The sequence below is a fragment of the Schistocerca americana genome, chromosome 1 (genome assembly GCF_021461395.2).
Source record: "Schistocerca americana isolate TAMUIC-IGC-003095 chromosome 1, iqSchAmer2.1, whole genome shotgun sequence".
NCBI lineage: Eukaryota > Metazoa > Arthropoda > Insecta > Orthoptera > Acrididae > Schistocerca > Schistocerca americana.
This window is the reverse complement of record NC_060119.1, coordinates 454,175,710-454,192,065: the sequence shown is the minus strand read 5'-3', so window position 1 is coordinate 454,192,065 and position 16,356 is coordinate 454,175,710. Positions and strand designations below refer to the sequence as shown.

General features: G+C 42.2%; 1 protein-coding gene across 1 annotated transcript in view; it reads right to left on the bottom strand.

The window, feature by feature from the left end:
* Nucleotides 1-5,009: 5,009 nt before the first annotated feature.
* The window catches only part of LOC124561213 (vegetative cell wall protein gp1-like), a 32,816-nt gene continuing 21,469 nt past the window's right edge, over nt 5,010-16,356 (bottom strand). The window contains exon 3 of the mRNA XM_047130935.1: nt 5,010-5,386. Within this exon, the coding sequence (XP_046986891.1) occupies nt 5,010-5,386 (377 nt within the window). The remainder of the gene's footprint in view (nt 5,387-16,356) is intronic.

Below are 16,356 nucleotides of genomic sequence, written 5' to 3'. Positions count from 1 at the left end.
GCAAGTTTGGATGTAGTTTGTTTTGTCAATAGCGATGAGAGAATCTGTTATAATTTCAAGTTCCTGTAGTTAGAATTTATTTCAACATATGTTTAGCGTAAATAAATGCGTGGACTTCTGTTGAAACTCGGGTTGTTGCCGAACCAAGAGACGGGAAACTACATAGACTGTCGTAGTGAAAGCTGTGTCAAACTAAAAAAAAAAAACTGCCAGAGTACAATTCCCGTTTCAGTTATATAGTACCAAATGCAAGAAAAGGACTACAATAAAAAAAGAACACTTGGTTTTACAGCTGCAACTTGAGCATTGACCAGAGCATCACCATCGGTCCTTCCGGACAACAGATTATACGCAACAATTCGCAGCGTCGGAAAAGTGAGGTCTCATTCAATACAGTGTGTTATTATTGTGGTTTTTATCGGGAGGAATGCTACATATTAGTGGCACACGAAAGTGTCCCAGTCGGAGGTGAGGAGAAGGTAGTGGTAACTGATGAGACGCATATCACCACTCCCAAGTACGGAAGGGAGCGCAAGCTGAAAATCGAAGTGAAACCTATTTGTATTTTCGGAGGAAAAGAGAATCGAGGAAGTAGTTTATAGTCCGGGTGCTCTATATGGACGAAAGAACTTTCGTGTCCCCTGTAAAGCATTCTGTCCCACCTGGCACAAACGTCATAACTGATGGGTGGAAGTACTACCAAAATTTGAAGATAGAGGGCGTTGACCATGAGTTCGTGAGCCACACGGTAGAATTTGTATCTTCTGAAGATCCATCACTGGATACTCCAAACATCGAGCGGTTGTGGAAGCCACTGAAATCATCTATTAAAAGAACGATCAGACATGCCGATAGGGACATTTTTCGGTTCCTCTATTTCCATAATTTACACTTGGCAGAAAAATCTCTTCCTTGTGAAACTCGGTGCATATTTCTTAGAGGTATTTCGAAAGTGTATCTAGAATACGGAATAAAAGGTATGCCTCCCGCTACCTATACAACTCGAAACATTGCTCACGATTTCGCTGAGGGGTGAAACAAGTATAATTAGTTCTTCTATTACATTCGTGTTAGTGATAAAAATAGTATTATAATGTTATGTTTTGTAGTTGTGTGCTGTCAATACATTTGTATTTAGTTGTCTCTTCATCAAGCCTTGCGTTCGCTCGCAGTGATGCCCTGACATCGACTCACAACGATTCTTTCAAATTACCACTGGAGAATCTGAAAAAGTACAGTCGAGTTCTATGTAATACATTTGTTGGCTGTGCATCACGTTTTGTAGATGCTGCTGTCAGACACGTTTAACTTTTCATTTTCAAAATATGTGAATATCTTTTAGGTCTCCGAATACGATTTCGATTTATAATTTTGCACTCTCTATTTATTTTGTTTGGATAAATAGCTGTTGCTAATTTTCTTACGTCACGACACGTAAATAAGCTGCTCACGCTATTGGAAGAATTTTATTCTTTAATTTGTGTACACACATGATTATTCTCTGGCTTTAATCGTGTACCCTGTTTCCCCAAAAAAACATTCAGAGTGTCTGTCCCTTGGCAGACTGAGTTTTATTGTTGCATTGACATGGACGAGTATGAAGATGAGACTTGTTCGTCTTCCAGAGATATAGCACAATCATGTTGAGGATATATCTTTAGGTACAGTCGCCTGTAGAGTGGTATCAGATTTACAGTTTGTTTTCAGATTTCACAAATGTGTTCTTCAGTATCTTTTCGTAGAGACTGTGCACTAATAAACAGCTGCTTGTTACAATATGTATGTAATACAACAGCTTCTTCAAATGGCTCAAATGGCTCTGAGCACCATGGGACTTAAGATCTCAGGTCATCAGTCCCCTGGACTTAGAACTACTTAAACCTAATTAACTTAAAGACATTACACACATTCATGCCCGAGGCAGGATTCGAACCTGCGACCGTAGCGGTCGCGCGATTCCAGACTGAAGCGAATAGAATCGCTCGGCCACACCGGCTGGAGCAGCTTCTTCGTCGACTGGAGGTTTAACCACATTATGCTCAGCACATTTCTAAACCGTCCAACTTGCACCACGTTGTGTTAGGATTCTCTATCGCGTAAAATGGACTTTCTGATCAGAAGAAGAAACAGTTATCTGAATAGCTAGAGCAATAGTAAGTATGATCTGGGTACAACGTGGAACAAGCAGTAGGTAAGATAAAGGATGGGATCAGTGAACAGATAGGAACAGTAACTGCATACGCTTGTAAAATTATTATTTTTATTCCTATTTAGTCATATAAAACCCTGTCATAGTAAATCAGCGAAACCGTGCGCCCTCTTTCCACGCTTGACGAAGAGAATTCTTAAATTACAGTTCTGCAACCCTCCACCCACACAGAGCTATTATTTAAAACTGACGCTGGGAGCCGCCTTTGTTTTGTGACGCATAACGTGGGATCCCTGCCAAAAGATGCACTGGCACATGTGGACAAGTGTCGGAAGCGGATTTGCTATGGCCTAGTGAAACACTTAAGTGAGGAAGTAAGTAAGTAAGTGAGCGTATATTACCAAATACAGGTAGGAGTAAGACAAAAAAAAACACGCTCGTGACAGTACTCTGAACTCCATGGGAATTTATCAGAATTCCGCACATCTGGTCTTCCGGGCAAGAAGCCGACATTCAGAAAAATGACGCAAATTTATTTGCGTTATTGAGCAACGGTATCTCTTCACTGACTTACAGCATAATTCTCTGTCTGACTAATGGAAGAAATAATTATGAATAGTAGTCAAATCATAATAATTTCCGTTTCATTTAATGAAAATAAAATAATTTAGTCTTCAAATTATAACGAGTACTTTGTCCTGTAACGCTTACAGTGTTAACAACTGACTACAGCTTTGCTGTATACTTGCGTCTGTTGGATATTCCCGGTATTCATAATAGTCGGTTAAAATTATCACCAGCACGCAGACTATATTGGCAGATATTATGTGCCACAAAATGTTTCACTTGGACAAATTTGACATTCATGGATAAGATGAAATTTTGAGACGGATTTAACAATCACCATATGATAAAGAGTGTACAAATATCGACTTCATGGACTATGACAGAATATTCGTAAAATCTGTTGCAATATCATACTTCTAGAAACTTTCACCTTATCGAAACCTTCCTTCAAATGCCAATGTATGTGAATTTCATTACGAAGTATGTGAGTGTTAGTCTGCGTGTGTGCGCGTGTGTAGTTCTGTTTGTTTATGATTGTGTGCTCGCACTTCATTGGGTGAGCGCGTGCAACTAAATCCACTGTCAGTGTGGTTGTACCGGTATACCTGTGTGTACCCCTGTGAAACAGCGACTCAGCCAAATGTAGACATCTTTGTAATCCCGATACCCAAGCTTTCTTCGTAACGGAATCGTTTAGTCAGTCATCTCTGGGAATGATTTCGTTTACCTTTATACAATAATTATGTACCCGTAAATACTACGCCCTTCTTTAATATCTCTACCTTTTGTGCGCGTGTTTAATCTCATTATCCTTCCGATTACGAAATATTAGAAGACAATGGGATTTAGATTTGTAAATTAACTTTTGCCATTGCTATCTAGGTGCCTGTAATTGTTTACTGGCTCTGCTCTGTGTCTTAGAACTACATTTTGCGGCGAAAGTACTTGTAAAAACTACGCATTTCTTTGCTGTGTCTATCTTTTCTGCATCTACTTAATTTCATTATACTCCCGATAACAAAATTCAAAAGGACAATGGTATTCCTATTTGTAAATTAAGTTTTGCTATCGCAATCGAGGCTCCTATATCTGTTTACTGGCTCGTGTTTGTGTATTAAAACTACATTCTCCGGAGGAAAGTGAGGATAACTTTAGGACGCTACAATTAATTAGTTCGACATTGGTTGCTTCAATTGATCACATATTTAATAAAAACTAGGAGCACCGATCTTCACAACACAGTACGAATGATTATGTGAAACTTGCTTGTAACTCCCATGCTTTTATTTTTCTTTTACAGTTTCCTGTGTCGCACAACTGGAACTTTCGAACCGTTGACCAGCTGGAGCGGTAGTCAGTGCACAATGTGCGCATATCTTAACTATCCCCGTTGTTATGCAAACAACATATGTAAACAACTTGTTGTGATGGATGTAGACGGCAGAATATTAGGAAACCTTTTGATCTTTTGTATTGCAGTGGCTAATTTTAGCGAGACTCACATCATTGTTTAAAAACGAGATTTACAGATATCTTTAAAAGGAAAGCTTTAGTATTAATAAAACCACAGGCAACACTTGGACATAAACTGAGAAGTGTTTATTTTATATGAAACAATATCTGACAGTAATTACAAGCTAATACAGGCTTGTGACATTACTATGCAATGCTCCGAATTATATTCTGTTCTACAATAAGAGGAGAGAAAACTAGGAGTATAGATTTTAAACTGGAAAAGAAAACAGCTGGTTCAAGCAAATTAACTGAGGATAGTAGTTAAAGTTATTGCAGTGATTTATCGTCAAATTTATCTGCTGGATGCTGCTGTAACGAGCATTGAAATGCGCAAATGGTGCACTTAATTTATACTTTGTGACGGAATTTCAATATATTCTGTGGGCTGCATGCTCTAAACAATGTCTACTTCTATACCTAAAATGTATTAGACGAAACTAGACGACAAAGTGTCAACATGCAAACGAGCGCCTTGGAGGTAATGTCATGTTCAAATGAAAACAAAATACAAGGAAACAGGTGTGAATAGAGTGGAATGTATACGCAAGTGATGAATAGAAACAAATTTTTGTTCGTAATGTCAAAGACTCACCAAGTCTTTCAGCGGTACCGATATTCTGCATTGTAAGTGTCGAAACCTCATCTGTTGACAGTTATACGGCGGTCGACGATCTTCTCACTGCGTGTCCCAGAGAGTGGGCGGACAATTTGAGGAGAAGGGGGACGGTAACTGTCGCTTTCGTGTGGTTCCCCGAGCCAGCAGAACGCGGCCGTGTCATTAACGAGGAGAGCGGCAGCGGCGAGGTGGAGGCGCACGGCCGTCGCCAGTCGGCACCGCCGACGCACGCACAGTGTTTGGTGACGTCAGAGGCGCGCCTGGTGGGCAGACAGCCGGCATCGCGGCCGGCGCGGCGGTCGATGTGCGAGTGTAGGCCGGCCGCTCTCGGAGCTGCCGCTGCCGCTGCTGCTGCTGCTGCTGCGCGCCCGGGCCCGCCGCCACCGCCGCCGCCGCCGCCGCCGCCCAGATCGATGCTCGGCGGGCGGCAGTGCGCGCGGCGCCGCGCTGCACGGCGGGTATCTGCCCGCGGCGGCCGCCTACCGCCCGGAAGGTACGTCGCGCGGCGGCTCCAGCTGACTCCAGCCGAGGACGGTTCTCTGGTTCCAAAATCCTTTTCTCATGTTACGGAGGACAGGTGTCACAGTCCTCGTCCGAGCTTTTAATCTAGGGCACACTTGAAACCAGGACTGTTGACATTTTTAAAAATAGAGGAAATCAGATATATCGATATTTAAAAGTATTAAAAAAAAAGTTTCAAATGCTTCTGAACACTATGGGACTTAACATCTGTGGTCATCTGTCCCCTAGAATTTAGAACTACTTAAACCTAACTAACGTAAGGACAGCACACAACACCTAGTCATCACCAGGCAGAGAAAATCCCTGACCCCGCCGAGAATCGAACCAGGGAACCTGGGCGTGGGAAGCGACAACGCTACCGCATGACCACGAGATGCGGACATTTAAAAGGATCACTATCGGTCATCAATATAAAACGATAAACACTATCGATACATGAACGGAAGAAATATCGACGTACCAGCTGAAAACATGTCGACTGTACATTGTAAATATATTCAAGTTTTAGAGCTGTATATTGAAATGACGATTTATTATTACGAGGGTAACCCCAAAAGTAAGGTCTCCAATAGAAATAGACCTGTTTATTTCTACAATGGTTTACATCAATTTATAGCTCAAATATTTAGCTATTTTTCGACAGAATAACCATTTCTGTCGATGCATTTTTGTGGACGCTGTGGCAGTTTTTGTATGCCCATGTCATACCAGCTCGCCGCCATGCTGTTCATAAAGTTATGAACCTCTTCTTTCACCTCGTCGTCGGAGCCGAATCTCTGGGACCACAATTAACGCTGACAGGTACTGCAAGACTCTGAAATAACTCAAACGGGCAATTCAGAACCGGAGAAGAGGGATGTTGAGCAAGGGCATACACATTCTCCATGAGAACGCTCGCCCACACATCGCTCGGCAATCCGTTCTCTCCTGCAACGGTTTTAGTGGAACATACCCACACACCCTGTAGTCCTGACTTAGCGCCCAGTGACTATTAATTGTTCCCTAGGTTAAAAGGACATTTGGCCGGAAAGCTCCGACAGCGAGGTGAAAGAAGAGGTTCATAACTTTCTGAACAGCTTGGCGGCGAGCTGGTATGACATGGACATACAAAAAGTACCTCAGCGTCTGCAAAAATGCATCGACAGAAATGGTGATTAGCTCTTAAAATAGCTAAACGCTCAAGCTGGCCGGCCGGGGTGGCCGTGCGGTTCTAGGCTCTACAGTCCGGAAACGCGTGACCGCTACGATCGCAGATTCGAATCCTGCCTCGTCCATGGGAGTGTGTGCTGTCCTTAGGTTAGTTAGGTTTAAGTAGTTCTAAGTTCTAGGGGACTGATGACCTTAGAAGTTAACTCCCATAGTGCTCAGAGCCATTTAACCATTTGTTCAAGCTGTAAACTGATGTAAACCATTGCAGAAATAAACAATTCTACATCTACATCTACATCCATAATCCTCAAGCCACCTGACGGTGTGTGGTGGAGGGTACTTTGAGTACCTCTATCGGTTCTCCCTTCTACTCCAGTCTCGTATTGTTCGTGGAAAGAAGGATTGTCGGTATGCCTCTGTGTGAGCTCTAATCTCTCTGATTTTATCCTCATGATCTCTTCGCGAGACATACGTAGGAGGGAGCAATATACTGATTGATTCCTCGGTGTAGGCATGTTCTCGAAACTTCAGCAAAAGCCCGTACCGAGCTACTGAGCGTCTCTCTTGCAGAGTCTTCCACTGGAGTTTATCTATCATCTCCATAACCGTTTCGCGATTACTAAACGATCCTGTAACGAAGAGCGCTGCTCTCCGTTCGATCTTCTCTATCTCTTCTATCAACCCTGTCTGGTACACATCCCACACCGGTGAGCAGTATTTAAGCAGTGAGCGAACAAGTCTAGTGTAACCTACTTCCTTTGTTTTCGGATTGCATTTTCTTAGGATTCCTCCAATGAATCTGATTCTGGCATTTGCTTTACCGACAATTAATTTTATATGATCATTCCATTTTAAATCACTCCTAATGCCTACTCCCAGATAATTTATGGAATTAACTGCTTCCAGTTGCTGACCTGCTATATTGTCTATGTACTGATAAAAAAATAGGAGGCCTTGCTTTTGGGATTACCCTCGTATGCAGTGTTTTATACATCAACAAGCTAGCAATCCGATTATCTCCCTCAGTGCGAGAATTGAAAGGAAAATGATGAACTTCACGCTTGGCGATAAACACTTTGCTAACAACGGCAAATTCAGGTAAGTGGCGCAATAGAAATTGTCCGATGGGTCCATCGTTCGTTTTCGGTACATTACGGGTTCGTCTGGAACACTGAATGTTGACTTCCCTATTTCTTCATTTCTGCCAATGCCAGCGTCCTGACAGCTGTAATGTCAAAATCGCGTGGTGAAAGATCAGCCTTGCCATTTTTGGTTTTGTTCATCATTTTCAGCAGCTGTTTTTGAAGAATGCCAATGTGAAGAAACAGCACACTAGGTGCGTTAAAATTTTTCTTAACGCAGCTTGTGTGCTGTTTCTTCACATTGGATACTGAATATCGATATGTCGGTGAAGAAATATCTCCCGCATATATCGACGCTACTTGTACAAAAAGTTGAAATACTGACATATCGATATTTTATCAACAGTCTTAGCCCTACTTGAAGCCTGCTGCTGTGTCGGACCGGGACTCGTATCACGGACCTTTGCCTATGACGGACAAGTGCTCTACCTACGCCGGCCAGAGTGGCCGAGCAGTTCTAGGCGCCACAGTCTGGAACCGCACGACGGCTACGGTCGCAGATTCGAATCCTACCTCGGGCATGGATGTGTGTGATGTCCTTAGGTTAGTTAGGTTTAAGTAGTTCTAAGTTCTAGGGGACCGATGACCTTAGAAGTTAAGTCCCATAGTGCTCAGAGCCATTTAAACCATTTTGCTCTACCTACTGAACTGTCCTACAACTACTCCCTGATCCTTCCACACGCAGCTACTTGTAACAGTACCTCGTCTCCTACCTTATCCTTATTTAGATGGTTGCCAGAACTCGACCAGTATCAGAGGTTGAATGAAAAACTTAGCCATAAAAATATTTCTAACTGTGTTTTATTTGAGCTACCAGTATCAGAGCTACATTATGCCATCTCCAAGCCCCCCGACTGAAGAGTACCACCTGTTACCAGTCAAAATAGGGGATAGGGGACAGCATTCAGTGACACACAACGACCCCTTCGATCGTCACTTGCCAACCAATTGCTTCTCTGGTCCCTTCATTTTTCCTTTATCCAAACTGATCGTCATCTAACTGATCCCCCGTTTTTTTTTCTATTCTTGTGCATATTGTTCTTCTCATCAGCTTGGATACAAGAGCTGTTAAGCTTGCAGTACTATAATTCTTATCAAATCTATTTTTTAGTAACAAAAAGCATATACGGGCCGCAAACTGGCTTGTAGTGGAACGGCTAACTTTTTTCATTAACATGTACGTATCAATCTCTATTACAATCATTTCTTCATTTTCGAAATGTATTGCGTAAATATCGCTTATGAATATTTTTTGACAAACTGTAGCTTTATATTCTGATTCTCACATGTGTAATTAATTGTAGGTTGTAATTGTAACATTATCTGAAAATATTTTTATGTATGCAAGACATTACAAGGCCTAGTTACTGGTATATGGTATATCTATTTGAAATGTTGTCAGAATGTAGGATGTTTTGTTGTTGAAAGGAAAAGAAATAGGGTAGTGTATCGGGAAGAGTACACGCGAAGAATGTTACAGGCATTCTGAAACTTTTTTTTGTAACAGATTTGAGCTTGACCCGAGAGCAGTTTTGTATATGGTTCTGCAGGGACCCTTTCGGTTGTATTTGACAAAATAAACACAACGTTAAATAGTAATTTTGTACGCCGCAATGAAACAGAACTTTGTGGGACGTTGAAATTTAATAAGATAGAACTTTTGATAACAACTACGAACGTCGTTAATTAGATGCTGAGGTATATCGGACTGTGATTTATTCTTCAGACACGACACACAATCCGCAGCGACTGGATGTGAAATGGACTGGGACTGCGGATAGATGGCGCTCGGTGGGAATGTGGATCGGCCGTGAGGCATGACGAGGGAGTCCGAAAGAACAGACACCACGCATTCATATGAGAGAGAGACCACATCAGTATTGCAAACATTAAAATTAATTATCGCTATACTAACGTTGAAAATTACATAATACAAACAATAAGCATTTGAATGGCGAGTTGGCAACAGCAGTCGAGAAACCATTCAAACTGAACAGCATCGTAATATCATTTATTGTTTCGTACAAATGAGTAAAACGGAGCAGAAAGAAGTTAATGTTAATCAAGTAGTTTTGAAGCTATTGGTGTTGAATATCATTTAGAGCTACTTCACACAATAGTCTGCTATCGGAAGTCATAATACAAGCAACCGTGAAAATTGCATTCCTGTTTCTAAATAGATTGCGCCACTAGTCTTTAGTTATCTGTTACTTTAAATCCGTGGCATTTTATTTCAGCGGTTTCTGTGTAATATCACTGAGAATGTATGTGTTGTATGTGTACCAATTACGCTTACCTCAGGCGTATTGAAACTGGTGTTATCCCTTTGATAGGGAAATTAGTCATTGGGGAACCATAGCGTTTCCGTCTGTGCTTTATTTTTGAGCGATCTGTTTATTGTAGGCTTCAATTCAAATATATTAGAAAAAGTTAAACAAATTAGATTTACAGCAAGAAATTCGGAGATGGGAACAAAACAGTCGCCTTATAACGTCAGAGTGTTCTTGTGTCATCTTCAAGTCTCTTCCCACCTCCCCCCCACACCCCCCCTCCTCCCTCCCATCCTCTTCCTCCTTCAACACCCGAACATACTTCTACACTTGCACAAGTGTCTTCGCGTAATATGTATGGATCTCATCTAGTACATCGAGCATTTGGTACGCATTGAAATGAGCTCAGACTAATGGCAGGGAGTTGCGCAGTCACGAAGGCTTCCCGCTGTTCCCAAAGCGAAAGATCTTGTACACCTATCTGGTACCTTTCTGTCATTCATTTGCTCGTGATTGTACAGCACAATGTAACATGCGCGACTTTCAAATCAAAAGAGCGTACAGTTCAAGCAGCATGCTAATGACTCTGAAGGAACGCAGCAAAATTTATTTCATTAGAAAGCAACTGAAAGCTACGAACCAACTACGAGGGATGCCTTTTAAGGTGTCTATATATATAATGAAAGGATTTTCTGTTAAAAATCGCTTTATTCTATCTATTTTGCCTCAGTCTAACCATTTCGGTTAATTTTGTATTAGTATCTCAAAAACAATGATTAAGACGCTTATTTGTTTGACCTGGAGGAACCGCAAGGTGTCGTTAGGTTACACATTTAGTATGTAACTACATAACGCGGGCAATGTGGTACCCCACTGAGATAACAAAAGTCGTGGGATAGCGATATGCACATAACAGATGGTGGTAATATCCCATACTCAAGGTATGAAAGGTCAATGCTTTGGCGTCGCTGTCATTTGTACTCAAGTGATTCAGATAGAAAGGTTTCCGGAGTGATCATGACCGCACGACGGGAATTGAACGGGCTTTGAATGCGGAATGATAGTTGGAACTACATGCGTAGGACATTCCATATATGAAGTCGCTGGGGTATTCAATATTCACAGATTCATACTGTCAAGAGAGTCTCAAGAATACTAAATTCTAAGCATTACCTCCCATCACGGACAACGCAGTGGTCGACGGGCTGTCGCTTAAGACCGAGAGTAGTGGCATTTGCGTAGAATTATCAGTGCTAACAGACTGCCTGAAATATCCACAAAATTCACTGGCGGCCGTACGACGAATGTATCCATTAAGAGAGTGCGGCAAAATGTAGTGTTAATGGGCTTTGTCAGCTGACGACCGGCGCGAGTGCATTTACTTACAGGATGACATCGCCGAAGCACCCCTCCTGGGCTCGTGACCATATCGCTTGAACCCTACACGACTGAAAACCGATTAGAATTGGTACAAGGGGTTCGAGTGTGGCGCAGATCCGACGGAGCCGTTGATCTAGGTTGTTAATAAGGCACTGTGGAAGCTGATGGTGGCTTCATAATGGTGTGCATGGAAATGGCTATATTGACCTTCTTGGATACAATTTGCAGCCATTCATGGATCGCATGTTAGGAAACAACGATGGAATTTTTACGGATCACAGTGCACTGTGTTACCGGGCCTCAATTGTTCGCGATTGGTTTGTAGAACATTTTGGATAGTTCAAGCGAATGGTTTGGCCACCAAAATCGCCCGACGTGAATCCCATCGAACGTTATGAGATGTAAGGGAGTCAGCTCCTGCACCGGCAACACATTTACAATTATGTACTACTATACAGGCAGCACTGCTCAAAATTTGTACAGGGGACTTTCAACAAGTCTTTGAGACCACGCCACGTCGAGCTGTTGCACTACGCCGGGGGAGAAGGAGGTCCGACACGATATTAGGAGGTATCCGATGACTTTTGTCACCTCAGAGGAATTCGGTGTTTTTCATTGCCAATTACCGATATGGTCACGAGCCCAGTGGCAGTATGTCAAAGTCCAACGGGCACACTATTTCAAAACGGGGCTTCGTTCCAGTCGCCATTTGCGCTGAAGATCTGACTGCTGAGAACTGGCGCGGCAATTAGCATAACAGGAAATGAAGCTTCAGTATATCCGTCTGATCAGGAAACCCAGCAACAATCAACGATTTTGGCTCTGCAAAACGAACAAAAACCGGTAAAAATGGTTTGATCTCGAAGTGCTTCCAAAAAAATCATTGGTTGTTTCTTTGGCTAAATTGGATATCTGGCGACTATTGAATGAAAAATCGTTAAACAGTTAAAGCTAAAGGCTGCGCATCAACTTGTTTCCCTTAACTTAAGGACGCTATCTGACAACGTCGTAATGAAGAATTATAAGAAGTTTTTTGTCGTCCTTAAGTTAAGGGAAACAAGTTGATGCGCAGCCTTTAGCTTTAACTGTTTAACGATTTTTCATTCAATAGTCGCCAGATATCCAATTTAGCCAAAGAAACAACCAATGATTTTTTTGGAAGCACTTCGAGATCAAACCATTTTTACCGGTGTTTGTTCGTTTTGCAGAGCCAAAATCGTTGATTGTTGCTGGGTTTCCTGATCAGACGAATATACTGAAGCTTCATTTCCTGTTATGCTAATTGCCGCGCCAGTTCTCAGCAGTCAGATCTTCAGCGCAAATGGCGACTGGAACGAAGCCCCGTTTTGAAATAGTGTGCCCGTTGGACTTTGACATACTGCCACTGGGCTCGTGACCATATCGGTTGAACCCTACACGACTGAAAAGAACTATATTGTCTGTTGTAAACAATATTTTCTTAAGCGGTTTTACTACCAGAAGTTGAACGAAGCGATTCAAGACGTCGTCTTTGAGTTTGACTTTTATGAAAGTCTACAAAAATCATGGAACTAAAACAGTAAGACAAAGTTTCCTTTCTTAACATCTCTTTAGCTTAAGTGGATAATAAAAAAAATCAATCCGCTAATTTCTGCAATTACCCTGTTTTAACACTAATAAAGTTGACATTGTAAGATAGTGTTCTATGGGTCGGAGTCTGGAAGTCTGAACGTGGTATGAAAGCTAGAAAATCTGAAAGCGAAATCTAAAAGCTGAAGTTACATACAGCTGGGGTGAGACAACTGAAACGTAAAGAAGGTAAGGGTTTCTGATCACCCGAATACAGTATGGTTTCAACAGCAACGGAAAATTTTGCAACGAGGATAGAATTCATTATCAACAGAAATGTGGGACAAATTGGCCGTCATTGATACAGTTTCTCTCACCACAATCGACATCAAACCAACCTCGTTGACAATGGTTCAGGTATACATGCCGACATCAGAAGCAGAACATGAACAGATGTAAAATGCATGTGAGAATCGTAAACACGTAACTCAGTGGGTTTAGGAAAACAATAATCTAATAATCAAGGGGATTGTAAGGCGGTACTACAGACCTGACAGTAATAAAAAGTTACAAGGAAATATGGACTTGGTAGTAGGAATGAAATACGAGAATGGTTAATTTACTACTACAATAAATCACAGCTAATAATACCAAATAGACTGTTCAAAAATCACAAGAGGACGGGATGTACTTGGAAACGGCCTGGAGACACAGTAGGCCTAAGATTCCAGCTGGATTACATCAATTGTAATGCGCACACAGGAGTAAAAATAGACTCGGACCAATATTTATTGATGTTGAAATATACACTGAAGTTTAATAGTCCAGGAAAAAAATCAGAGTGAAAAGAAAAGGGACACTGAAGTATTGAGGAAAGATTAGATACGTTCGAAGTTCTCTAGGGCTGTAAATACTGCGATAATGAACGCAGTAGCAGGCATAGTTGAACATGTGTGGAAATTAACAAAAGGGGCACGCAGAGGAGTTGAGCAGAATATATATATATATATATATATATATATATATATATATATATATATATATATATATATATACAAGTAAGTTAACTGTGCCTAAACTTTGTATGAAAGAAGACTTCTTTGAATTAATCGACGAGAGAAGGACACACAAAAATACAAAAGTTTTCTTGACATGCATTTTCAGCTTCTCGCTGTCAATTAAATTCCGAGCACGCTGCTGCGAAAGAAAAATTTCTTCCACTGATATTTCGGCCACGTATCGTCAATCCATCCTCAGAGTGAGTCGCAAGACTGTCGACAAGGTTTCTTTTCCCTTTATTGTATTTACAATTCCCCATACGGGGTGGGCTGGCAGCAGCATAGGCGCTGCTCTTCAGCCTAGAGACGTTACAAGTGTACAGGAGGAAATTTAAAACAATAAAAAGGAGAAAAGATGTTGGAACATAGATATAAACAAGGGAGATCATAATGAAAGAAAGAATACAAAAAGAGTGACTGTAAAATGGAGATAAAAAACAAAAAAAATATTGTACACAAAAAACCACACACTGTAAGAATTAAAAGACACAAATCCAAATATGGCCAGAGCATACAAAATTGCAAACCGAATAAAACAGCTACGCAGTGGGCATCATAGCAAGGAAAAACCATGGATAGCAAAACATTATACAAGTCGAGCACACAATTAAAAACTACAGCACTTGGTTACACTGTAGAACTGCACCGAACACAACACTGATGCAGCACACTCGATGATGAATCAAAAAACGGGAGAATCTGACAGGGATGGGGTACGAGGGAGAAAGGAGTGGGGGAGGGGGGAGGGGGCAGTGCTACAAAGGTGGGAGAGAAGGGTTGATGGGAGATGGGATGATGCACTGAAGGGGCCTGGGGAGGGTAGGGATGGCAGAGGGAAACAGCTGAGGAGGGAGACTCAGAGAGGGGGGTGCGGCAGGAGGAAAAACCGGTCAGTGGGAATGGGAATGGGGATGGGAAAGGGGGGCCTGGAGAGGGGTGAGGGGGGGGGGGGGAAACAAGGCCACGCTACAGTTGGTAAGATCGGTAGGTGTCAAGGCGAGGTTCATCATCTGGGAGATGCAGGCGCTGGAAATTGTCCTGATGAAGGATGTGGAGGGTGTGCAGGTAGTGAGAGGGTGAAATACACTGATACAGATGTGCAGTGGGTGGTGGGTTAGAGAGGTAGAAGGACACCAAGCGTTGGGCAGGATCTAGCCTGCGGACAATGTAAAGGATGTGGATATGTTGGAGGAAAAGGAGGAGGTGGGGGAATGGGTTGAGTTCATACAGGAACTGAGTCAGGGATGGGGGTGGGCAGGTACAGAAGGGAAGGTGGAGCTCGTGGCGTTCAAGTATTTTGATGGCTTGGGGGGAGGGGGGGCGGCGGATATACAGGCAACGCTAGCATATCAGAGGATGGGATGGATTAGGGATATGTAGGTGTGTAGGATGGTGGAAGGATGCAATTCTAATGTCCAGCTGGACAGGAGTTTCACGAGGTGGAGATGGGTAAGGGCTTTCTGCTGGATGAGGTGTCCAGATGAGATGACAGTCGAGGGTGAAGCCAAGGACGACAAGGCGCCGAGCTTAACCTTATATGCTCCACCTAGCTGTACTGCACATGTGGATCACAGATGCTGGTTCACAGCAAAGAGATACGCTTACACACACGGGCTGCCTGTGGCGAAGGCATACAGACGTTTGATTAGCTTATCGATGTACGTTCGGCGGCAGCTGTTTAATTACCCCAAGAGCCAGATTCCATGCTTTGTCGAAATTAAACTATTATCTCTATTTGTCTAATTATTAGCTAATCTAACCTCTATAGCTTCATTGAAGAGAGACTCCCAAAAGGAAGAGGTTGATGTTAAAATGTTCACATCACTGTAGTTCATGGAATGCGCTGTGTCCATACATTATTCGGCCAGAGCTGACTTTAATGGCTGTGATAAGCGTTTATATCTTCAATATTCCACACATCTCTCATGAACTGTGCATGGGGTTAGACCTATGCATAAATTCTCAAAATTTCCGCAAAGAATCCGGATCTTTATCAGTCAAATTTATGACATGACGGCGAATAACAGAATCCACCTGAGAAGGCTGGCCTGTTCGGCCGTACTTGGAAATATGTTTTTTTGTAGCCACTTCGCGATTCCAGTCAGACCTAGCTCATGTTGTGCCATCAATCTAGTCGCACGAGACAGGAGACAAAGCAGCTGCTGTCTTCAAACGCAAATGATACAGGTGTTCGGAAACAATGTCCAACTTCCAAACAGTAAAATGAACTCTGTCTCTGACAATAGCAGGGCCAGCCCTACGTAAAATTCTATTTAATGCAGCATTCTTGACAAAGTGAACCAAACTTGCAAATTTTGGAACAACTTCGTGGTCCTGGCACTTCAGTAAGAAACTCAAGAATTTCAGTTCTATCCATGCTAGTATCAATAGAGAAGTCAACATGGATGTTTTCGTTCGCCGTAAAATTGATGGCACATCA